Here is a 26,058-nt window from a genome sequence, read left to right on the forward strand (position 1 = left end):
GTTAAGCAGAGGAAATAATAATGGAGGAGATAGGATACTGTCTCATTGAAAATAAAATCAACCATTCTGGTTTAGACCAGTGATCCATCTCTAGACCAGTACTGTATCTTGACAATGGCGAAGTGGCCAGATGTAGGTATCCTACAAAGTTATAATTGCATAGAATTTGAAGAACATCACTGCAATTCCTTTGGATTTACCTTAGGTATTTACATTTAGATAACATTTTATTTGAACTCTGTTTTTATTTGTTTCAACAATTTATGTGCTGTTTAATTACAGTTAATCTCAAAGTTCAAGAGACCCCATACAGTGAAACTAAAAATGAGTTAAAACTGTAAAATTAAAATTCAATTACAAAACCTATTTGAATAAAAAAAGTCTGTAATAGCCAGGGAAGGAGGCCTGGCTGACCTCAGTTGGAAGGGAATTTCATAAAATTGGACACAGTACAGAATTCATGACCCTCCAAATACCAGTAGTTCAGTGATTGAGGAGAGTTATATGGTATCGTGTGGTCCCTAAGCAAACACAGCAGCAGACCCTATGTGGTGCTCCTGTCTATGTGCTTGCACAGCACAGACCTTCCTGTCTTCTCTGTGGAGATTTAAAAAAATTAATGCAAGCAGAAGAATTTCTTACTGTAAAACTGGCTCTTGTTTAGAAATAAATTTCTCCAGTCCAGAAAATGGTTAAAAAAGCTTTACTAACAGAACTTGGCTTCAAACATTACAAAAACAAGGAAAATATGTTGTCTCATACACAGACAAGCATATTCTGCTCCAAGTATAAAGTTTGTAGGCTTAATTTAGCAAAAATCCAATATTTGAGCTTTCCGGCCTATCTGCCCCAGGCTGTTTAGAACAAAGGGAGTATAGATTTAACATGGAGGAGTTTAGTCAATTAACATATGTAAACATCTTGTAACCCAATGTCAGTCTCATGACTCCATATAATAAGCTGCAGAAAGATAGAATACTGTAATAGAATTGTAGAGTTGGAAGGGACCTTGATAGTCATCTAGTCCCGTACAATGCAGGAAAGATTACCACACTCTTGTAATGGAAATTTACAGCTATCCTCCATCTCAGTCCCCATGGAAAAGCATGTTCGAAAACCAAGGCACAGCTTCCGATTGGTGCAGGCACCCTGGAAACAATAGCCAACAGCCGCATCGGACGTATGGCTTCCAAAAAATGTTCGAAAACCGGAACACTTACTTCTGGGTTTTCGGCACTTAGGAGCCAAAATGTTCAAGTACCAAGGCATTAGAGAACCAAAGCACTGAGCTGGAAACATATTACATTCATTTTGCTCAACAAATGACCAGTATGCTATTTTTCAGAATTCAAAATTCTTTTCTAAAGATATGATGCAACACCAACCCAAATCTTCCTGTTGTATGAATGTTTCTTCATGATTGTAAATAAGTGAGATTTCAGGCATGATACTTACGATAAAAAGCAGTGTGTTTGCTGGGAGCAGGGCCACAGTGAGTAGATCCACCTCTTGGCACCCATGAGTACAGTGTGAAGGCTTACTCCCTGTAGGTATTTGTGCTGTGTATGTGGGTACCAGGAGCTACTTGGCGGGCATAGTGTAGGGCAGGGGTAGGCAACCTAAGACCCGTAGGCCGGATGTGGTCCAATCACCTCAATCCGGCCTGCGGGTGGTCCGGGAATCAGCATGTTTTTACACGAGTAGAACGCGTACTTTTATTTAAAATGCACCTTTGGATTATTTGTGGGGCCTGCCTGGTGTTTTTACATGAGTAGAATGTGTGCTTTTATAGTGGTACCTAATGTTGCGAACGGGATCCGTTCCAGAGCCCTGTTCACAACATTAGCAACACGTAACATGAAGTGCTGCATCTGCGCATGTGCGTGACGCGATTCAGCACATGCACGTGATGTCATTTGACGTGTCTGAGCATGCGCGAACCACCGAACCCGGAAGTAACCCGTTTCAGTGCTTCCAGGTTCGGCGCGTTTGTAACCCACGCCGAACATAACCTGCAGCGGCCGTAACACAAGGTATGACTGTATTTAAAATGCATCTCTGGGTTATTTGTGGGGCATAGGAATTCATTCATTATTTTTTTTCAAAATATAGTCTGGCCCACCACATGGTCTGAGGGACAGTGGACCGGCCCACAGCTGAAAAAGGTTGCTGACCCCTGATGTAGGGGTCTGGCTACTTGGCACACTCCTCACTCATGTATTAGATGCTGAATAGGGCTATAATTTCCATTCCATTTGTTCTACAGTTTTTATAGTCTTATATACCATAATTTTGTCTTCATAGGCTGATTCCAAAAGTGCGAAATCCAAAGATTCTGCAGAAATAAGAAAACGACGTCAAACAACAAAAGGGTAGGCATACTTGAAAGTTTATAGCTTATTGGTAAGACAGTGCAGTGCAGTGCTGGAACTTTATATACTGCTTGACTGTAAAAACAAACAAACCTCAGAGCAGTTCACAAAAAGGATACAACCATCTTTACATAGGGCCATTTGTTAACGCACATTCATGAGTATGCTTAACATATGGCTGTTACAAAAAAGTAGTGGGATTGCATGATTGGGAAGTTTTGGTTTCTGCCTTTCCAGAGTAGCATTACAAAAACAGTTATAAACAGTGACTTTGACTGCAAGCCACTGTAAAATAAAAATGTGATTCGCCCCTGTCATATTTTTTAAAATGTATAGCTTTCTGCTTTCTAACGTGCTTTTTGTCCCTTGCTAAGAAAATGTAATACATCAAGAGATGTGAGATTGTGGTGCATACATACTATTTTGTTTTGCTTTGCTGTTTCAGTGCACAATTACACTTTTTAGCTGCTACTGAAATTTTAGATATTCTTGATGGCTAAGATATAGGCATTAGGGATAGATGAATCTGTCAGTTTCAGTTTCTCTTGGTTTCTCACTTTTCCAATCTTAAGTTTAGTTAGTTCAACCACTCCACTTCAGATTATTAATAATTAATTAATTAATTAATTAATTAAAGACCTTCATGAAAATGCACCAGCAATTTAGTGTGCATTTCTCATACACAAATTTGTGGGTTATTTTCACTAGCATATACATTTGTATGCACATTCCCCCCAATACACACATATATTGGTTTTCCTGTGGCACAGTGGTTCAGTGTGTCTGGCAGTTAACCAGAAGGTTGGTGGTTTGAGCCCCACCAGGGCAGCTGTGGGCAGGATTCCTGCATTGCAGAGGATTGAACCAGATGACTCTCAAGGTCCCTTCCAACTCTATAGTTCTAAGATCCTATTAAATATTTTACATATTTTATTAAATATTTTTAATATATGAATGTATAACAATAACCTTCCATAGCTATTATAATTGAATAATCTTGTGGCACCTTAGAGGCTAACAAATGTATTATGGTATGAGCTTTTGTGGGCTCAAGCCCACTTTGTCAGAAGCATTAAGTGATATATTAGTTGGCAAGTATATAAAGGAGCTACTCTCACATAGCTATGCTATCATTCACAATGTGATTTGAAAGACAATTAAATTAATAGATAAACTTCTATTGAGAAGAACAGACTTTAGCTCACAGCAAGGTTTTCCGGTCAGGGGCAGCCCATCCTATTTTGCTACCTGAAGCGAAAGAGGAAGGTGCTGTCCCCCAGCTGAAGCTTCACTTACTGGGGTTGTGCAGTTGCAGCTTCTGTGTTCCAGTGAGATCTTGTGAGAAGTCTGCAAGATTTTCGGGGAACATAAGAGCCACAGTTGCTTCTCCTTGCTTCTCCACTAGCAGCAGTGGGGGGTGGGCAGCAGGCAGGTAACCTCACTGCCATGGATGTGAGAAGCAGCAGCAATGGCAGCAAGATCTCATGAGAGCTGCACAAGATCTTATCAGAAGCTGCAGCTTCTCTTGCTTTTTGGACAGGGGTGGGTGGGATTCATTCCTCCCAACGCAGCTGCTGCAGTCCGCCTCAAGAGTAGGCTGGCCCTGCTTCTGCTGTTCATCTATGATCCCATTCTTGTTTTGAAGAATATGACAGAAATCAAAGAAACTTTATATTGGAGGGTAGTATGTGTATATATGTAGGTTAAGTGTGAAATATTTGCTAATGATATTTTAAACACCTGCTTATAAAGTTATAGAATCTCCTTCCTTGACAGTTTTCACAGAAATTCTAAACAGGTTTTTGTAATGAATCCTATCCTTCCTCTCAAACCATTCTGCATGTACTCAGAATGAACCTTCACTAAGACTGGATCACTTGGTCACTTGAGTTTCTTATTGGCCTAAAATACACATGTGTATGGAATCCAGAGTGGTAGAGCAGATGTTTTACATGCAGAAGGTTCCAAGTTCAATTCCATCTTCAGCTGGAGTTTGCGATGTCCCTTGCTTGAAATCCTGAAGAGCCAGTCTTTCCAATCAGTGTAGACCATACTGAGGTGAATGGATCAATGGCCTGACTCAGTATAAGGCAGCTTCCTATGTTCCCTTTCACACCTCCCAAGTTTAGTGGTTCACTAACTCTGATTCAGCTATATTTATGACAGCTATACTGGTGAGCAATATAAATGAAATCTCACTGTAGTAAAGATTTATTCCAATATTACAGCCTCCAGTACATATTACTAATATTTTTTCTGAAGCATTTTTTTCTGGCAGTGCATCTGCCCTGAGAACTACTATTCTTTTACTTTAACTTCATCATATAGAAAGCCTGCCACAGTTATTGCACATCATTGTAGTTGTGTGCCTTTCTGGACTGCTTTTGTGTCCACTGTATTTCATGTCATTACCTTAAAAGGCAAATTCTATGACAACTAATATATATAAGGCAAAAACCAAAATATCTCTTCATATATTTTGCTAGCAGCCTGCTGATTCTTTGTCCTGAACTCCGCTTGTAACTGTTAATTATCATAAATTTATTTTATAAAATTTATACGCTGCATGATTGTTTAAAAACCCTCAAGCAGTTTTCCTGATTTTTTCTGATTTGTGTACTTAGTGCAGTTCCAAATATGAGAATACACTAACATAGATAACAGGTGAAGCCTTCTATTTGGAAGTAAGGAGGCACCAGCTCTCCTCCCTTGCATCCATGGAATGAATGCCTTGGGAGCTCAGGAAGATGGCATAATAGTACTTAGGATACTCATTGGGGTTCCCTTTATCTGCCATGTTATTTAACACCTATATGGAATTACTGAGACAGGTAGTCTGAAGATTTGAATTGTGATGCCGTCAGTATGTTACCCATAACCACCTCTCTTTCTCAGTTGCATATAAGCCCAGGGTTAGATTAGGGCAAATAAGCTAAGTTCAGTGCTGTTAAGATGGAAGCTCAATTTTGGAGGATTCAGGACAGGCAAAGGAAATACTTTCACACAGTGCATAACTATGGAATTTGCATCTATTGTGGTAGTGATTTCCACCAACTTGCATTGCTTTAAAAGAAAATTAGATAAATCAATGAAAGATAAGACTGTTATTGGCTGCCAGCCACAATTGCTGTGTTATACCTCTGTGGTTGGAGGCAGCATCCTTCTGAATACTAGTTGCTGGAAACTAAATGAGAGGAGAATGCTTTTGCACTCAGGTCCCACTGCAGGCTTCCCAGAGGCATCAAGATGACCACTATGAGAACAGGATGCTGAACTAGATGGGCCATTGGCCTGGTTATGCAGGCTCTTACTATGTTCTTCGTTACTGTTGGTAGATGTTTCAATGGTTCTGAGAAGTGGTGTTGATCATTTCTGTTGCAGTTAGTGATTTATAGCTCAGGCCCAAGGTATAAACCTGTCCAGTATTTAAGATTAGATATTTAGAGACCTCTCTCCAGAGAGAGAGAATTATGCTCTGGTCCATGGGGTCACGAAGAGTTGGACACAACTGAACGACAACAAAATTCTGTTTTAGGAATACCATCCTGAGAAAGTTGGGAAGTACTTTGATTATTATTATTTCAGTACAAAGTTGTTTCCATTATATTTATCAAGCTTTTCACTGAGTTTTAGTAGAGTCCTTGCTGCTTTGTTTTGAGCAATTGATTTTATTGTGATTTTATTATCTGATTTCTTTCTGATTTCAGTCTCCTACTTGTGACTGTTGTTTCTGTATGTGTGTTTTAATGTGCCCACCATTTAAAAAAAGTAGTATTAATTATCTATGCTTTGGAAAGTATTAGTGGAAAAGCAACTTATAAACGTGTAAAATAATTAGTTATCACAGTTCAAGGACACATTCCAGCCTGTCAAAAGCAGTTGAGTAGAGCATGGAGTAAGGCCACTGAGAAGTGTGGCCTACAAGGAGGCATGATCTCAGGAAAGTCCTGAAGATCAGGTAGAAAGGCTTGGAAGGCTGCATTTAGCCCCTGGGCATAAGGTTCCCAGCCCCTGATGTTCAGCTTACTACTTACAAAGGTAAAAAAGGATGAAGTCAATCTGAACCACGAAACAGTGAGATAAAGGACAGAGTCAAATATTCAGTTATCATATATACAGGGATAATTTTCCTTATGCATATGAGGTAAACCTGTGCTGCTACCATGAATAATAATATTAATGTATGACACATTTACAATGTTACTATTTCCAGAGAGGTAGCCATGTAGGTTTGTGGAAGTAAAAATGCCCCCTTTAATTTATCATGGTATAAACTGTTGAGGACTACAGCTCATCTCATCAGGTGCATGCCTGTTATCCTGAGTTATCAGTATTATTACACATAGGATTCTTTTTGGAAGGTGGAGGGTTTGCAAACAGTGCTCATTCAAATCTACTGTCAGTGTTAACACAATTTTTAGGAATTATAAATAACTGTTAAGAACACTGACAGAATTTTTTAATTAAAATTAATCCCGGGTTGCTCTTTAGGTCTTAAAAGAATTCCTGAAAATCTTTGAAGAATCCTTCCCCCAATTCCACGAGGAGTGAAATAAAACCAAAACAAGGATGCTGGGTCTTGCTGCTGAATAAATAAGACGGTTTGAGCTTCAATATGTTCTGCAATCTTATTAAACTTCAAGGAAAAACACCAATAGAAAAGTTTTGATTCCCACTTTAGCCACTTGTCCATTAGTCTTCGTCTGTTGGTTCATTCATACTTAAGAATGTATTGGCCACATTCCTCAAATTTAAGTGCCCCAAATGGCTTATGTAACTCCAACACAGAATAACAAAAGTCATATGTAAAGCATTTAGCATGACTGTGAAGACAAAAGGGTAGTGCTTTTTTTCGGGGGGACGCAGGGGTATGAATAACCCTAAACGTTTTATGAATCTAAGTTTGGCCTCATTGAAGGGTAGTATTTCAATATGAGTAGGAAAATGAGAGTACCCATAAACATTTTTTAGGAAAAAAGCACTGCAAAAGGGTAACAGAAAATGAATTCAAAGGTTAACCATGGGTCTGATCTTGAGTGGCGCCCAGGACCTGCTGTGAGATGTACTGGTAAGTGTCATTGAGCCAATTGGGAACAGTGACTATAATGCTATTGAATTAAATTTACCTATACTGTCAAGAAAATCCAACATGGTCAGGCTGATTTCAAAGGTGGAAACTTCCTCCAGATAAGGAGATTTGTAAAAAGGAAGCTGAGAGGAAAAGTCAAGAGGGTCAAATCACTGCAAAACACCTTAACAAATTTATTCATAAAGGGCATAAAAAGTAGGCAATATATTATTTGAATGCAAAGGAATCCTAAGAAGTATTATGACTGTATGACCAAAGGGGAAATGAGCATCCCTTCCAGTAAAAGCAAATTGTGCAGCAGTTGTCTATTTGAGGTCAGGATTTGAATTGGATTTATTTGGCCACAGGATCATTAAAAGACTGCATTTCCATAAGATCAGCCAAGACCCTCTGATTTCTTTTAAAAATGCTTCTCTCTCTCTCTCTTTGAGGCTTTTTGCCCCCCCCCCTTCTTGGTTCTGTGCAAAACCTTCCCATGAGTTTTGAGGTGTAAATTTACTCCCAAGTAAACTAACAAGATTCCTTTCAATTTTATTTTTATTTGATTACTCATTTTAGGAAATGATAATTTTGTAGTCATTTTAGGTTTCATGTATAGTGAAGAAATGCTTTTTGCGAGTCTAAAGTAGAAAGTGCCCTTGTCAGGGAACTGCCTCAGGCATGAAAAATGCTCACATACTCCTTACTTTCCTGTGTGTAGATAATGTATAGTCTGTAAAATGACTCAACTTTAGCTATTTAAACTCATTAAAAGTTCTGAAGGGGTCATAGAATCATAGAATTGTAGAGTTGGAAGGGACCTCAATAGTCATCTAGTCCAACTGATTCTCTTCCTCAGCTTCCTGCCCTCCCTCCACCCCTCCAGAATTTCTTTCTCACACAGTAGCAAACCACAGGGGATCCTATCTTCTGCTTCACTAGGGAGAATCATACAGCCTCTCCAGATTTTCCAGCTCTCCCTCTCCCTGCATTGTGTTGTAAGTGATCCTCCTTCAGCTTCATGGGGAAGGGGAAGGATGGAGCTTTCTTTCCGGCTGAAGCCCAGACATGCTGGGAGGCTGGGAACCTCAATGGTGCCCCCCGGAGGCTTCACCTGGGGCAGAAACCCTGGCTACACCCCCCCCCCAGCTATGTCTCTGCCTAGTCTTGAGTAGTGCCCAGGACCTAGTGCGAGATGTAAGTGTTGTCAAGCCAAATGGAAGCAGTGACCACCATAGTGTTATTACCGGTAAATTAAATGACCAATTGCCAAGAAAATCCAACATGATGGGATGGGTAAAAAGTACAAGGAGATTGTGGAATTGGTTCCTCTCATGTTTGTCTTTTCTTTTAGCATCAATATACATTTATGGCTATTTAGTTTTAGTCCTGTGGCCCATGCTCATTCCAAAACTTGCAGCTATTCATTATGCTGTTCTATAGAACTACCACAAATGAGAGTGGCATTTATACGTATCATAATACTAGTAATTCCAATAAGAAAGTGTTACATAACCCTGTGATAGATCACAGTGCAAAAAGATTTGCACCAGCAGTTGTAGCTTCCAGGAGGCTGAAAAAGAAGACTTGCATTTCCCTGAAGATTGCCCTACCCAGCATTTCACTTTTGCTGCTGTTAGTAGCCTCCGGAGGAAAGGAGGGGCCAGCATAGTCATTTAGCCCAGGCATAGGCAAACTCGGCCCTCCAGATGTTTTTGGCCTACAACTCCTATGATCCCTAGCTAGCAGGACCAGTGGTCAGGGATGATGGGAATTTTAGTCCCAAAAATCTGGAGGTCCGAGTTTGCCTATGCCTGATCTAGTCTGATGAGTGTCCCCTTTGAACTGTATTTAATCCAAGTCCCTAAGACTGCTTGAAGTGTAGCAAGGAACCCTAATGCTCTGTATTCTGACTTTTGAAGGTTTGTTGTAAACTGCTTTGGGCATAGCTCACTGTGACAAGGTGGCATCTAAACTCAATGAGAGGTAGAGTTGCTGATATGAAATGGCAAATAAATGTATATTAGAGTTCCTATTGTCCAATGGTAATTGCCAGAATCCAGCTTTGGCATTAAAGTGGGGAAGTATTTTGCTCCTGCTACATTTTTAAAAACGTACTATCTAATTGGGAGGGAGGAATGTTCCCATCTAATGTACTTATAAAGCTGATTTGGCTCCAGACATAAACCAAGTGACCCATCTTCCTTCTATATTAGTACATAAATAATGAACTGCTTTTGAGGGATTGTCTACTTTTTCAATTATTTCTCAAAACTCCAGCAATCTGAATTTTTGCCTAAATATCTGTTAAGGAACTTTGCAAGGGATTCCACTGATTTATTTGGCTTTATTACTTACATTTTATACCCTGTGTCCACCTTGCATATACTCTCAAAGAAATCAAGCTATTTTGTATCAATGTGCGGGCCTTTTGCCTTGCTTACTAGATCCAGTCTTTTAGTTTAGTCCACAGCAGGGGTCAGCAAATTTTTTCAGCAGGGGCCGGTCCACTGTCCCTCAGACCTTGTGGGGGGCCGGACTATATTTTGAAGGGAAAAAAAACGAACGAATTCCTATGCCCCACAAATAACCCAGAGATGCATTTTAAATAAAAGCACACACAGAGGCGTAGGAAGCCTCTCGGGTGCCTGGGGTGGCGTTGCTGCGCCGAGGTACCCCCCTGGGGGCAGGGCGACCTGACGCATGCATCGTGACGTCACGACGCATGCGTCAGGACAGACTACGCATGCGCGGAAATCCAGGCATGCGCAGCCCACCCCGCTGGCGCTGCTGTTCCAGCGGTGACCCGCTAACCGAGCACCAGCTCCTGGGGCTTCCCCCTCCATGCTGCTTTAAAGCAGCACGGAGGGGGAAGCCCCAGGAGCTGGGGCTCGGTCGCCACTGGAGCAGCAGCACCAGCGGGATGGACTGCGTAGTCCATCTCAGCCAGCGCTGCTGCTCCAGCGGCAACCGAGCCCTGGCTCCTGGGGCTTCCCCGTCCCGATCGCGCGGGGCAGCTCCATAGCGGCACTGGCGGGCGGACCACGGACAGGCTGCGGGGCGGAGCGGCTTTGCTCCGCGGCTTGCTCGGGTCTGCCAGCAGGGCGGGGCTGGCCCAACTGTCACCCCCCCCTGGAACCAGGGGCGTACCGCCCCCCCTCGCAACGCCTGTGAGCACACATTCTACTCATGTAAAAACACCAGGCAGGCCCCACAAATAACCCAGAGATGCATTTTAATAAAAAGGACATATTCTATTCATGTAAAAACATGCTGATTCCCGGACCATCCACGGGCCACATTTAGAAGGTGATTGAGCCGCATCTGGCCCCCGGGCCTTAGTTTGGGGACCCCTGGTCCAGAGCATATGTCACATTTATGCCCCTAGAATTGACTCTGTGTTTTCCTATGCTATCACAAATGGAATGATATCGGCTTCATTTTAGGATATAATCTGCAACTCACAAACATCTCTGTGTGGGATTGTTGCCCCATTGTAAGCCTCATTTAAAAATAACCATGCCAGTTAAAAAGATAATGAATGATTTTGCTCAAAGATCACATTTACCTGAGTTCCAGTATCCAATTTGTATTGCACCACAGTTTCACCGTAACATTCTCTGTGACATAGCTGAAAGAGCTGAGTGGAGAGACAAACATCGCTGGAATAAATACTGTTGTTGTGAACTGAATCACTTTAAGTAAATGAAAGAAATGACCACCAATTATATATATTTTGGGGCATAAAATAATGTGTAGAGCAAATATAGTACAGGGGAATTCCTGCTTACACGTGGGTTCCGTTCCCAGATGCCATGTGCACAAGTCTTTTCCGTCCTGTTCTGTCTCTATCTAGTCCTGCCTTTGGTGCAGGAAACTGTACATGTGTGTTAATCACCTGTGAGTGGGGTGGTGCCTGTACTTTTATTTATTATACAGCTGTTAAAACTAAGAACATTGTTAGCTCTTCAGCTTATTCTCTCACAATATACAACTCTGTGCCCTTGTTCTCACATCGCAATAAGTCTTGGCTTAGCATGAATGTGAAAATGTGTAGCTTGCAAGAAAGGAGTTTGCAGCCACTTTGCTACATCCTGGTCTTTTTTGCTACCACACTGCATTGAGCTGAAGTAAGGTTTGGCTTGGCCTGTCAATCATACCTGAGCTTGTAGTTAAACTCTTTCTCTCCAGACTAACCACCAGATGTAACCAAGGTTTGTTGTTGGTTACAACTAATGGTTGTCTGGACAGAGCTGAACCATGAGCCTTTGTTTCGATGACTGGCTAAGCAAAATCTTGGCTTAGCTTGGCATGCCAGCAAAAAAGAACTGTGGAGGAGAAGAATGGCAGCAAACTCCTTTCCAGGACACTGCACATTCACTCAAAGGCAAGGTTTGCTTTAGCATGATATGTGGACCAGGCCTGTATTTGACAAATAAAGACGTACAAGTTTACTGGTTCCATTTAACTTTATTTGGGTGGCAGCAGGGGGGAATAAATAACAGCTGTTTTTAAGCTTTCTTAGCTGACAATCCCTATGTTTTAAATCTTAAAGTGCGGAGAAAAAAACATATGACAGTCCTGTTTCAGAACTCCCACCATCACCTCAGATTGAAGAAAAGCAGTTGCCTGCTTTAACAAAAGTTGTGGAAGAAACTGTGTCAGTAACCTTAGATAAGTCTCCTGAGGAAGTGCTTCCACCTGACTCAAAAAAAAGAAAAACCACCTCTCCTGAACTTATTGTCCCAGAAGAGACAACAACTTTGCCCACCAGTGAGCAGGAAGCTTCATCGCTTCTTTCAGAAATCGAAATGGAAGATGCAGCTCAACCTAAGACAATTATGAGAGATACTAAAAGGATATCAACAGCTATCAGTCCAGAACAGGTACAAACAGCTGCTACTACAGCAAATGAGATTAATACTTTATGTCAAAGAGGACATGGTGTAGTATTATTATTTACTGAAATAATTTAATATAGTTGGCTATATTAATATATTGGTAAAAATAGCTATATATGAGCAGCAGATACTGTTATTATGTACTTAAAATATTAGAATATAAACAATATGTTTAATTATAGTTCTGACAATATTACATGTTAGCATTTCAGAATGCCTGTGTACCAATGGAATGTTAATACATTCATGTTTATTATTTGATAATTGAAACAACAGGTAAGATCTTAAATCTGTGAAATACCGATGACTGATTAGAAATTATAGAAAAACTTTCATATCACCTGACATTTAAACACATAATGAAAAGTGCACATGAATTGGTGAGTGTTGAGTAAATTAGCAATGAGACACTAATAGTCCAGTCCAAACCCAAGATCCTCCAGGATGAGAGAGTTTGGATCTGGGTCTGCTGGGATTATGCTGGAGTTAGGTTCCTCACTCCAGCTCAGCCAGGACTCAGTTGATGTAAATTATGTTGGTGTAAGTCCCCCAAAAGGTGTGGGACATGCAAACAAAGACTTATAGCTATTGCAAATTCCTCTCAACTTGGTCATGTGATCTGGCAACCTGTTGAAACGACACTGGCAAAAGAGGGGGTGTCAAATTCTTCCATAGAAGTCACTGGAGGGGGCCCAATCTTTAAAACTCACCCCACCACTCACCTACTGGTTACACCCAAGCTTAGGGTTGCCATATATTGAAGAGCAAAAAAGAGGACAGCCCGAGCTGCTGCCAGCCCAAGCTGGGGAAAGAGGCATGTGGGGGTGCCCACATACCTATTTCCCAGCTCGGGCTGGCAGTGGCCATGATGTGCAGAGCAGCCTGTACCCAATCCACCTAAGCCAGAGCCAACCCCCCCCCCCAACCTGAAAATTTCCTTTTAAATGTAAAAATCTTCCCGGATGGGCATGTTGGCCTCCAAAAAGAGTACATGTCCATGTTTTCCTGGACATATGGCAACCCTACCCAAACTGAGAGTGTTCTCTGAAATAGATGTAACAACAATTCCTTCTTCTCATAAAATTAACATATCTCAGAGGCATTCCAAGAAAGCAGAAGAATGGGATGTTCTCTCCTTTCTATTTTTTCCCCACTGTTTTCCATAGGCTACCACTTTACAAAAAGAAATCCCACAAACGTACATAGATTCTTCAGGACTTGAAGGTAATTCTTCTCTTCTGTAATAAAAAATAATAACAGTTAAGGCATGCAATAACATTGTATAGGGAATTTTTGGAGAACAGGAGAATTTGTGTAGAAAAAAATATTTCAGTACAGACATTCCTAAATAAGTTTTTATAAAGTTTAATTTATATAGGGCATTTTATACCACCCATCATAGTATATATACCAGGATGGTACATAGCTGTACTACAGCTCAAACCTAGCCATGTTTACTCAGATACAAATTCTACTGTGCTAGTTCCAATGTAAACAGGATCTTAGTGTTTCATTTGTTATTTATTCCATTTAGAATTTTGTAATTTTATACAACTGGTGCCTGAATTTATTTTCCTGTCCTCTTCCTTCCTCTGCAGTCATGTATTTTAGATCATGTGTACATTTACAAGACTACTTATACTGCAGCTCCTATATAAAACACTCAGGGAATCTTTTTAGCTGAAGAGTGGGATAAAATAATGCTTTCTTTTTTTTACACCCCCCCCTTTAAATGAGATTTTGCAGGACAATGGAACTTCTCCCCTCCTTCATTTGCACCCTCTTCAAATTTGCACTGGAGGTTCGGAGAACCCCCGGAACAGTGTGTGAGGAGAGGGGAGATAATACTGCCAGGCAAGCTATGTTGAATACAACCCCTTATGTTTCTGAATGCATGCATAACACTGTTTTATTAGAAACTAACTGTTCCTGCCCTGTAGAGACATAATATTGCCAATATTTCTCCTTGCCCTTACATACACAACAACAAAACCCCTTTGTTTTACTTTATAGAGGGTGGAACTAAGGATTTGATTAATAAAAAAATGGATCAGCTTGTAAACAATTTGGCAGAGCTGGAAGGAGTTCCTGAAGCAGAAACTTTAGCCAAACTTTTGCTAGAACCTGGCAAAGGCATGGGTAAGTACATTCAGATTCCTGAGAATTTAAGGGTACAATATGTGCTTGTACAGATTCAGGCTGCAGATTCAGGCTTGTAGACATCACTGGAGATCTGCAACTTAAACCACAGAGCCTAGGGCTTGCTGATCAGAAGGTCAGCGGTTTGAATCCCTGTGACGGGGTGAGCTCCTGTTGCTCGGTCCCTGCTCCTGCCAACCTAGCAGTTCAAAAGGTAAATAGGTACTGCTCCAGCAGGAAGGTAAACGGTGTTTCCGTGTGCTGCTCTGGTTCACCAGAAGTGGCTTAGTCATGCTGGCCACGTGACCCGGAAGCTGTATGCCAGCTCCCTCGGCCAGTAAAGTGAGATGGGCGCCGCAACTCCAGAGTTGTCTGCGACTGGACCTAATGGTATGGGGTCCCTTTACCCTTTACCTTTAAAGGATTACTGGTAAGTGGGAGCCAGAAGGCATCAGGTACATTACATTATTTAACCTGCACACGGCACCCTGAAATTAGACCTGTGGTTCCAAGTTTTGGAGGGCCCAGGAGTGCATTTGGAAATGTAAGAAATTGTTGTAGACATCTTAGCATACAGATTTCACAGAAGCAAAATTTGCAATGCTCAGGTGTTCTCCAAGCAAACAAAACACAGACAAAATAAAAGGCAACACCTTGCAAAACAAACAAACAAAACAAAACCGAACCCCCCCAACCAAACAATAAACAACATAATATAGCTTCAGTTTTTTTTTTTTTTAAATACAGGAGTTTTGGGTGGATTAAAAGGAGGATGCACCACATTGGGCGCCCTAGGATTAGAATGTGGCCCTGATATAGCTGAACATTTTGATAACATTTGGTGTATTTTTTAAAAAAAATATTAGTTGTGTACTCCTACAGTAAAGGGCAACATCCATAGCTGGGCTATTCTTCCACTCTAGTATGCAAGGCCAAAGTTCACAGTTTAGTAGTGTGGAAGGACCCCCTTCTAGTTCTGGTTTTGCCTAGCTCCAGACATCAGGGATTCAGTTTCTATCTTCTGGGTTTGTTTGTTTTTTGCAGTTCCCCTCCACTTTCTTAATATCTGTACATTTTCTTGTGTATCCTGTCTTTCCTTTTGCTCAGCATTAGGCAGCAGCAGGGGTCAGGAAGAGCTTGTTCCCCATGCTATGGGAAGGTGACAGCCCCAGCCCAGGACTGTTGCTGGATTCCTCAGAAGACGTTACATGTAGGGCACACAAAAATGGAGGATATCCCTTCCAGTGCCCAGTGCCAAATGGCCTCAACCCACTCATAGCAATGGTAACATCCCTCTCATTGCTGTAGAGCCAGCTTCCCTGAATAACCACCCTGAAGAGTAGAAGTCTTCACAATGCTAAGCAAATCAGACAGGCACTCCTCTTATCTGCCTGGGAGGCACCATGGAATCAAACAGGTGTTCATCAAAGAGCTAGGACTAGTGACAATGATGCAATGTCTGATGCATTTCTGGATGCATTACAATGAATCCAGTACAATGGATCCAGGTCTATGATGCCCATTACTATAATACTCTGTAATATATGGTTACCACAGTGGGAGGTAGATCCAGGTTGCCAGGTCAGACCAATAAGCCCTCCTCCACTGTAGAAGAATTTACTTACTGTGAAGGTGGCTGCTTTACAGTGAATGGAGAGCATCCTATTCACCCAACTGAGATTATGGCTAGCTATGGAAGGATTATCACAGTGATAAAGCAGTATGCTAAAACAAAATCAAAAATTCTTTCCAGTAGCACCTTAGAGACCAACTGAGTTTGTTCTTGGTATGAGCTTTCGTGTGCATGCACACTTCTTCAAACTAGCAGTATGCTAGTTTGCTGACAAAACAGGCATTCTTAACCCTTCCTTACCAGTTGCCATAGTGACATCCATATTTGCAAATAAGACTGAGGAAGTTACAGAAGGCTATACTATCTACAGTTTGTAGGGAGAAATATGTAAAAGCTTGCTTTATTTACATTATATTTGCACCTTTCTGAATCTTGCAACTTAATTTTTTCTAATGTAATCTCTCTTTACAATAATCGTATAGCTTGTGCAATACCCACATACTCATATATCCCACTTTTACAGACAGAACTCATAACTTGCTTTTAAAGAGATCAAACGGATGCATCTCATTTTTGTATCTCCTTAAATTATGATGAAATGGCACTTTAACTAAACATACGCCTTTTCTAAGACGTGTTTTATAATTATATAATTAGCCTATCACAAAAGAAGTAGTACTTCATTCTGTCACATTTCCTAATTATTCTGTAATTTGCTTTTGCCAACAAAATAGAATTATTATCAGATGAACAAAGACTTCAGTTACTAAATCAGCTGTTACCTCCAGATGGACTCCAGCAACCTGGTAAGTGGAAACCCAGTAATGTAAGGAGCTAATGATTGATTGACAGTTAAAAAATAATAATTTCATTTATTGATATTATCTATTTAATTTGTATACTGCCCTTCATTTATAGATCTCAGGGCAGTTCACAGCATAAAAATACAATATAAAGAACACAAAACACATAATAAAAATAAGAACAACCCCCCCCCCAATAATCCCCTCTCCTACAACACATTTAAAAGGGTATCTTGTATTTTTATTTGTTATCACTGTGCTGGATTCACACTTATTTTAATCACATTAAGATTGTCATTATTTTGTGGGAGGGGTGTAATTGTATACTGGATGTTTAGGTTTGCACAATTAAGTGGATTAAAGCTCTCTGTCACAGCAGTGCAACAAATCCACTTTTTAACAAGTTTTTTTTTTATAAAAGGTTAATAACAACAATTATTATTTTTATTTATTATTTATTGAATTTATAAATTTGTTGAATTTATAACAACAACAATTTAATTTCTATACTGCCCTTCATCCAAAGATCATAGGGCAGGTTATAATAGAAAAAAAACACAAAAATATATACCACAATGACAAACAGAAACAATAACACCCCCCCCATTTAAAAGGCCATAGATTAATTAGTCAAAGGCCATTTGATGGAGAAAACTTTTCACCTGGCACCTAAAGTTATATAACAGTTGCACCAGGTGAACCTCCCTGGGGAGAGCATTCCACAAGCAGAGAGTCACTCCAGAAAAGGCTCATTATCAAGTTGCCTCACTCGTCCAGGACCTCTTGTGGAGGAAGCACACATAGAAGGGCCTCAAATGATGATTGCAGAGTCGGGGTCAATTCATTGGGGAGAGGCAGTCTTTGAGGCATAGGTTTTGACTTATAAAGCCTTAAATGGCTCAGGAGCACCTCAAGGACTGCCTCTTTGCATATGAACTGACCTGGATCCTGCAATCATCATATGAGAAAATGGTACTTTCATGAGGGTGGGCTACCTACAGTAGGCATTCCTTGGGTCCCCCCCCCCACCTTGTGGCCAGACCTGCAACTGGCCATACTTATAATTGTGTGTGAAAGGCTTTCAAAGAACACATTGACATATAAACAGCTTTGTCTTTCTCTTTCCATTTTCTTTAAATGTGTGTAAAATGAATGCTACTCCAGGGGGTAATTTTACCTTCAAAAGCAATTTTTCAGCAGGGAGAATAAGCTGCAAAGGGAAAGGTGGGGAACTGGAAAAGACCTGATAATGCACATAGGATGCCATATGCAGTGCTTTGGGTGCTAACAAATACAAACAATACTAAAATACAAGTCTTACCAACCTGACATCCTAGGCTACATACCACATGTCAGTCATGTTTGCTAAATCCCCCATTTTTGAAAATTACAGTGGTTGCATTTTCCCCTCCTCCAAGGATGTGATAAACCAGAATATATAAATTGCATTCTGCGTTTTGTTTGGGCAGGTTTGGTAAGTCTACTAAAATACAGTAATTGGAAGTGTGGGGAGAACATTTTCCCTATATTACACAAAACCTTTTACTACATGTAGGTAAACCAGAAGAAGAGCAAACAGAACAGAAAAGGCAGCTACTGTCAAATGTATTATCAACTCTCCAGCTTCTACAGCAAGCACATGTTCCTGAAGATGGCTTATCAGGTAGATTCTACAAGCTACATACAGTAAATAAATGTTTAGCTTGGGGCAGACTACTGGCTCAGTAGTGTCAAAGAATATAATGATAGAATGGTGACTCCAGAATTTGCATGCATAAAATGCTTAGTATTGTTATAGGATTGGAGGGTTAGATGATGCTTGTGGGTCCCAATCATGCCTTTGGTCTTGTAACTATAAGATTGTAATCTACAGCAGAAGGAACTGCTGAGCTGCCCAATTTCTTTGTTAAGTTAGCTGCCCTCGCTGGGACTGTAAGCACCTTTTTACATGTCTATAGAGTTGGTCAAGAACACATGTATTGCCATAGAGACAAATGACTGGTGGTGCTTTCAGGAGAGGGTAAGTTTCCTTCCCACTCATCTGGCTGGTTGTCATCCTAGGGGTAGCCAAGAACTAGTCTTTATTTTAGTCTTATCTGAAGGTAGGAGCTTGAAATGCACAGCGGATTGACTTGTATGCTGGAACCAAATCTATGCCTTTGTGGGTCCCCCCTTCAGAAACCAAATGGGAAAGCAATATTTGTTATAGTGTTAATGTTATGAGTCCAATCTTATCCTCAGGTTGTATGTATGTGGAAATAAAACCATATATCCTAGATACCACAGTTTCCAATAGCTTCATTCCAAAGAATTGGAACCCTGGATATTGCTGGCACTTCTAGAGTCTCTCACCACTCAGCAACATGCATGAACATTCTCATTACTGTGGTTAAATAAGCTGTAAAACTTTCTTTCTTCCATAGAGGAAGAAATGAATGAGATGACAGAGAAAAAAAGAGCCTTACTTGCAAATCTGGACTCAAATCTTAAGGTTCTTCAACCAGCAGAAGCTGTTAGACCAAGGCAACAAGACATTGGTGAGTATCAAAACCTATTACCCTGATTATAAAACATATCCAAAAATCTCCTAAATGAAAATTATTACTATTTATATTAATTAATAACTTTTAATCCAGTTGGAGAAGCCCGTTGAAGACATAAAATTGCATGTGGGAAACAGTTTTGGTGCAAGACATTGTTAAGCATGTGAACTTAAACTAATAATTGCTCCTAAATATATAAATAAATAAAAAGCTAGGGTATGTGCTCACAAAAAGCTTTAGGCCACCTAGGATCATACACCACACCTCCCGAAGAGTGTCCTCTACAAGATGGCCTAAATTTGCAGCCAGACCAATCTTTTTTAAGGGATGCAAACAATTTTGAGCATTTTGGCTGGCCTATGCCTTATTTTGGGGTGCACATTCTCAGTTACATGTTTATTTCTTATCACATTGGCTATCATTGGCATTGGGGTGCAATATTTGATTATATCTTGTGCCCAAAGTGTTGGGCCAGATGTGACTCTGTGTTGGAAGATAAGCATCAAAGACAATTTACAAAATTAGTTTTAGAAATAATGAAGTTTTAGTCTCTGTATTTTTAAAAAGTTGTCTGGGTAATAAAAATATATATTCTAAATCAGAGATGATGATATTCAACTATGATGGAGATGAAAAATGAATCTTTTTGAAGGAAATAAAAATAGATATGAAATTAAGAAATGTAATAAAGTACTTGGGAACAAATATAACAAGAAATTTAGAAAATTTAGAACAAGAGAATTTTAACAAATTAAAGAGGGAAATTAAGGAAAAGATGGAGGAATATAAGAAAATTAAGCTTACATGGTTTGGAAGAATAGCAATAATTAAAATGAAAATTTTGTCTAGAATAATTTTTTTCTTTAGAACATTACCATTGTAAGATACAGTGTACCCTCCGGATACGAACTTAATTCGTTCCGGGGGTCCGTTTGCACCCTGAAAATTACGTACCGTATATAGAAGCGTGCTTCTGTGCATGCACGTGGCGCGATTGAGCGCTTCCGCACATGCGCAAGGCACGCAGAGCGCTTCTGCGCATGCGTGCGGGGCTAAACCTGGAAGTATGCACTTCCAGGTTTGCCTTGGCTGTAACTCGAAGATTCCATATCCAGAGGGATACATAAGTAGAGGTATGACTGTATAGGAGACAGAGATAAAGGGTTGGCAAAGTCTGATTAATAAATTTTGTTTTTTTTTTTTTTAATAAGAATTTATTGGTTTTACAACAGACAGCATACAAATATAACACCCACATTAACCCACCCCCAACTAGAAATAAACAAATACACAAATACCAATAATTCTTCTTCTTATGCTGTAAAAAAAAATTTCTTGGTCGAATCTTGGTACAGACTTCCCCTGCCTTTTCACCTTCGGTTCCAATCCCAAATATTACTTTAATAACATCTTATACCATCTTGATCTTAATCCAAATATCTAAAAATTAAAATCAAAAGCTTCTTTTTAACAAATCTTGTTTCATAATAAACAATATTTTCCCATTCTTGACTTAACATAGATCAGATCATGTTATAACTTAATATTAATTCCATACAAGATTCTGGTTCTTATCCCCTTATTTTCAAAATAAATCATAACAAATATCTTCATTCACTATAACTGCTGTTAATAATAAAAATTTAGAGTACCTCTTTTCTTTCTCTAAAAAACTTAAAGTCTTGACACACCGGTTTCAGGTTACCATAATACATTTTTTTCCTTTATACCTTAATATCATTCACCCTATCCCCCTTCTGTCCATTTTCTTTGGTCGTCTTGCTCCAGAGCTGCTCCTCGAAGTATCCTTTTTCTTTACATAACCACAGATCCAGACTGAGTCCAAAGTAATCCTTGCATAGAACATCAGGGTGCGCACCTTTTCCCCCAGCCTCTCCGGTTCATCATCCCATTCTTCTTTTATTTGTAGATATAAACATAGAGTTCTCACCTTCGCTCCCAAGCTCTCACCTCGGGAGTTAGTTATAACAATTTTCTCCGTCCTGGGTCTGCCACCCCCAAAAGACGATCCATTACTCCGGAGTAGCCATACCTTTTCATCCTGTTGTTCAATCAGTCCCTTCAGTTCTGTGCCAAGGCACTCCTCCAATGCAGCCATTTCCTGTACAGTCTCCTCTGTGGGATATAACTTTTTTGACATATGACAGTTCAATATCTCCAATTTTCGGTTGAGCAGTTCCAGTCTCAATAAAATAGTCCTTTCTTCATGGGTCATTTCACAGTTCGTAACCAAGTCAAAAACAAAGCCGAGCATGGCAGAAGCGGGCATAGGTGTCAAATTACAGTTTCGGTTCTCAGACTTCTCCATCTTGCCAGTAACTTTCCATTCAATCAAAGTCTTTCACGGCCATTTTCCCCGAATCCGGGGTGCAAGAACCAAAAATTTTAAAAAGAGATACTGTCCACCAGTTTAGTCCCCAAAGGGGAAAACCATAAGTCTCACTTGTCAAATTTTAAGTACTTTGTTGCCATCGCTGTAACAGCAGTCTCTTAAGCTGGTTATTTTCTATCTCCCGAAGGGAAAGAGGCAGGCTCCCTTTCCAAATGTCCCCCAGGTCGTCAACAAGGCACAAAAACAAGTCCAATCCAATACTCACGACACCGGGATTCTTAAGCTCCAACTTTGACAGGTAGAACGTTGACGCACATCGCGGGGGCAACCGCCGCTTCGCGTCCCGGTTGGGGCTTGTCCCCTGAAGCCCGGCTCCGTTTTTCCCTTCACCCCCACTCCCCCTTTACAGGGGGAGCGAGGGAAGGGGACGGAGCCATAATGGGCATAGCCGGGGAGCCCAGGGTGCGGGACGCTCTTCCCGCACCCTATCGGAGCCCCGCTTAGCGGTAGCGGGGCTCCAACCCCCGGGACGGGCTGGGTCGCCTCGCAGCCGAGGCAACCCACGACCGCTCCGCCATTGCGTCGCCGCCGGAAGTCCCTGATTAATAAATTTTGTAATGGGGATAAGAAACCTAGAATTAATAATCGAAGATGGTATAAACCCCAGAAAACAGGTGGATTGGGTCTCCCCAACATAAAGTTATATTTTATAGCAAACCAGTTAAGATATATCATAGATGGGATAACAGAACAAGGAGCATTAGAATGGTTAGAGAGTGATACCCTGGAAATGCGGGAGAAGTTGGTGAATATATTTTTTATCAAACCAAATAGGCAATGGTGGCAGAATATTGAAAATCCCTTATTTAGAAACATCATTGAAATATGGGCGAAATATAAAAGTTGGATAGTTACAATGGAATGGTCTCGGGAGTGGGGTGCACATTTTAATTCTTATTTATTTATTCTTACTACTTTGTCTATATATATATATATATATATATATATATGAATGAGACTATCAAATGTTTGGAAAGCTTACAAAAGGGGGGAACCAATTTGATCCCATAGAACTTGAGATATTACAATGTCAATTGACTTAATTTTCAGCCAGTTCCAGTAACAGTTAGTGATAATTAAGACTATTGTTACTATTTTCTTTATTTTTTCATTGAGCTAGTCCTGGCAAATGCTACCATTTTTGTTTTCAGCGAATCTGATTGTTGAATCTTCTTTTTACTGGACTAGTGGGAAAGCGTTAAATCTCCTTCCTTGCTTAATGCAGTCCACACACACACACACACACACACACACACACACACGTGTTCCTTAAATTATAAAAAAATAGACATATTGGGTGGTATCTAGGCAGGGCTTTATTTTGAGGGCAGCACCTGACTAGCCTCAGCAAAGCCCTGCTGTGCCTCTGCCTGGCAAAGAGACCCTCCCTGGAGTTTGAAGCAGACATCCTTTACGGGAGAGGGAAAATCCTCCCTCATCCTCTGGAGAGGGTCCTTGATTTTTGACATTAGGCAACTGTAACAAAATTGGACCCAGTTGCTATCTACTGGTAAAGATGAAATTATATGAGATTACCATGCTGCAAATGTTGAGGAGAAGAAGAGAAGGAGGAGGAGGAGTTTGGACTTGATATCCCGCCTTTCACTCCCCTTAAGGAGTCTCAAAGCGGCTAACAATCTCCCTTCCCTTACTCCCCCACAACAAACACTGTGACTTCTTTGGTGACTTCTGTTTCAGTGTATCTGAAGAAGTGTGCATGTACACAAAAGCTTATACCAAGAACAAACTTAGTTGGTCTCTAAGATGCTACTGGACAATTTTTTAATTTTTTTAAAAATATATTTTGACTGTGAGGTGAGTGAGACTAAGAGACTTCAGAGAAGTGTGACTAGCCCAAGGTCACCCAGCAGCTGCATGTGGAGGAGCGGGGACACGAACCTGGTTCACCAGGTTACGAGTCCACCGCTCTTAACCACTACATCACGCTGGCTCTGTATACACTATAATGTATATAGTAATTTGATACACTTCAGTATAGATGAAATTCAGTAAATAATGGTATTACATGACTCAAAACATAGTGACATACTTTGTAGTAGCGGTTTCTGGGATGGAGAAGGCAGGGTGACACTGCACACCAGACTTCAAAATGGTTAGTGTCACTGCTGCTTACCAAGAGCGGAAGGGGCAAGGGGCAAGAGCCTCAGTTATTATTATTATTATTATTATTATTATTATTATTAATACCCCGCCCATCTGGCTGGGTTTCCCCAGCCACTCTGGGCGGCTTCCAAAAGAACGTTAAAATACAATAATCTATTAAACATTAAAAGCTTCCCTAAACAGGGCTGCTTTCAGATGTCTCCTAAAAGTCTGGTAGTTGGCTTTCTCTTTGACATCTGGTGGGAGTGTGTTCCACAAGGCAGGTGCCACTACCAAGAACGCCCTCTGCCTGGTTCCCTGTAACTTGGCTTCTTGCAGCGAGGGAACTGCCAGAAGGCCCTCAGCACTGGATCTCAGTGTCCGGGCTGAACGATGGGGGTGGAGACGCTCCTTCAGGTATACTGGACCGAGGCTGTTTAGGGCTTTAAACGTCAGCACCAACACTTTGAATTGTGCTCGGAAATGTACTGGGAGCCAATGTAGGTCTTTCAAGATCGGTGTTATGTGATCTCTGTGGCTGCTCCCAGTCACCAGTCTAGCTGCCGCATTCTGGATTAGTTGTAGTTTCTGGGTCACCTTCAAAGGTAACCCCACATAGAGCGCATTGCAGTAATCCAAGCGAGAGATAACTAGAGCATGCACCACTCTGGCGAGACAGTCCGCGGGCAGGTAGGGTCTCAGCCTGCGTACCAGTTGGAGCTGGTAGACAGCTGTCCTGGACACAGAATTAACCTGTGCCTCCAGGGACAGCTGTGAGTCCAGAATGACTCCCAGGCTGCGCACCTGCTCCTTTAGGGGCACAGTTACCCCATTCAGGACCATGGAGTCCTCCACACCTGCCCGCCTCCTGTCCCCCAAGAACAGTACTTCTGTCTTGTCAGGATTCAACCTCAATCTGTTAGCTGCCATCCATCCTCCAACCGCCTCCAGACACTCACACAGGACCTTCACCGCCTTCACTGGTTCTGATTTAAAAGAGAGGTAGAGCTGGGTATCATCCGCATACTGATGAACACCCAGCCCAAACCCCCTGATGATCTCTCCCAGCAGCTGCATATAGATGTTAAAAAGCATGGGGGAGAGGACAGAACCCTGTGGCACCCCACAAGTGAGAGCCCAGGGGTCTGAACACTCATTCCCCATCACCACTTTCTGAACATGGCCCAGGAGGAAGGAGCGGAACCACTGTATAACAGTGCCCCCAGCTCCCAACCCCTCTAGACGGTCCAGAAGGATGTTATGGTCGATGGTGTCAAAAGCTGCTGAGAGATCCAGCAGAACTAGGAAACAGCGCCTGCTGCCCCTGTGTGCCCATGCTGCATTAAGTTCCTTGTGCCTCAGTCTTCCCCCTCCCTCTTGGTAAGCAGCAGCAATGTTTGCTGTTTTGAAGCTAGGTGCACAAAGCTGTGATGGCCCACTGATTGCTACTGATAGGGCAGGTAAATACCCCTATTTGAGATCCTGGAGAGTCACTACTAGTCACAGTTGGCAATACTGGATGGGCCAATGTTCTAATATCAGGGAATTTCATGGTCATGTGTTGCTTTTAGACAATGAAATTAACATGCTGACAGAAAAAGGAAGCCATTTGCGTGTAAACTTGGAATTAAATATGAGAGAGTTGGAAGAAGCTCAAGCTCTCGCAGCTACCCAGCCATCAGAAATGAGTGGTAAGTACTGTCAGCTAATTATGTTTTCTTTACATGTAACACCCTATAATTTTTGCCCATATTTACACCTGGGTCTACTTTGGAGAGAGTTCAGATCATTATATCTCAAGAGGAGCTTGTTCCCTATGGCAGTGCGGCGTTGGAGTCCAAGGCAGCCTGCATGCCATCTCTATCCCGCTGTCCTAGCCTGCCAGGATGGTTCTGCCCCACATGGCCTCTACCTGAAGTTCTGCCCACTTCCTTTCTTCTTTCCAAGAACCCCTGCTCCAGCAACTCCTCCTCATCTGTCTGTTGCCCCCACTCCAGACCTCTGTTTTTTTAAAGGACAACATTTTTTTATGTGATATCACTCCTGCATCACCCTCCTTCCCTCACTGGCAGAGCTTCCTGCCTGGTTGATGGTTTCCATTGATGGGTTAATGACTTTCTCCCAGCACCTTTTGTTATTCTTA

At 41.2% G+C, this 26,058-nt stretch overlaps 1 protein-coding gene across 1 annotated transcript in view; it reads left to right on the plus strand.

Annotated features, from left to right (window-relative positions):
- Positions 1-26,058, plus strand: part of CCDC7 (coiled-coil domain containing 7) — a 162,308-nt gene that overhangs the window by 34,407 nt on the left and 101,843 nt on the right. Inside the window, exons 19-26 of the mRNA XM_033165967.1 lie at positions 2,305-2,372; positions 11,996-12,326; positions 13,508-13,565; positions 14,355-14,480; positions 16,788-16,859; positions 18,412-18,519; positions 19,280-19,393; positions 25,487-25,606. Coding sequence (XP_033021858.1) covers positions 2,305-2,372; positions 11,996-12,326; positions 13,508-13,565; positions 14,355-14,480; positions 16,788-16,859; positions 18,412-18,519; positions 19,280-19,393; positions 25,487-25,606 — 997 coding nt within the window. The remainder of the gene's footprint in view (positions 1-2,304; positions 2,373-11,995; positions 12,327-13,507; positions 13,566-14,354; positions 14,481-16,787; positions 16,860-18,411; positions 18,520-19,279; positions 19,394-25,486; positions 25,607-26,058) is intronic.

Source organism: Lacerta agilis, chromosome 12, assembly GCF_009819535.1.
Source record: "Lacerta agilis isolate rLacAgi1 chromosome 12, rLacAgi1.pri, whole genome shotgun sequence".
Taxonomy (NCBI): Eukaryota; Metazoa; Chordata; class Lepidosauria; order Squamata; family Lacertidae; genus Lacerta; species Lacerta agilis.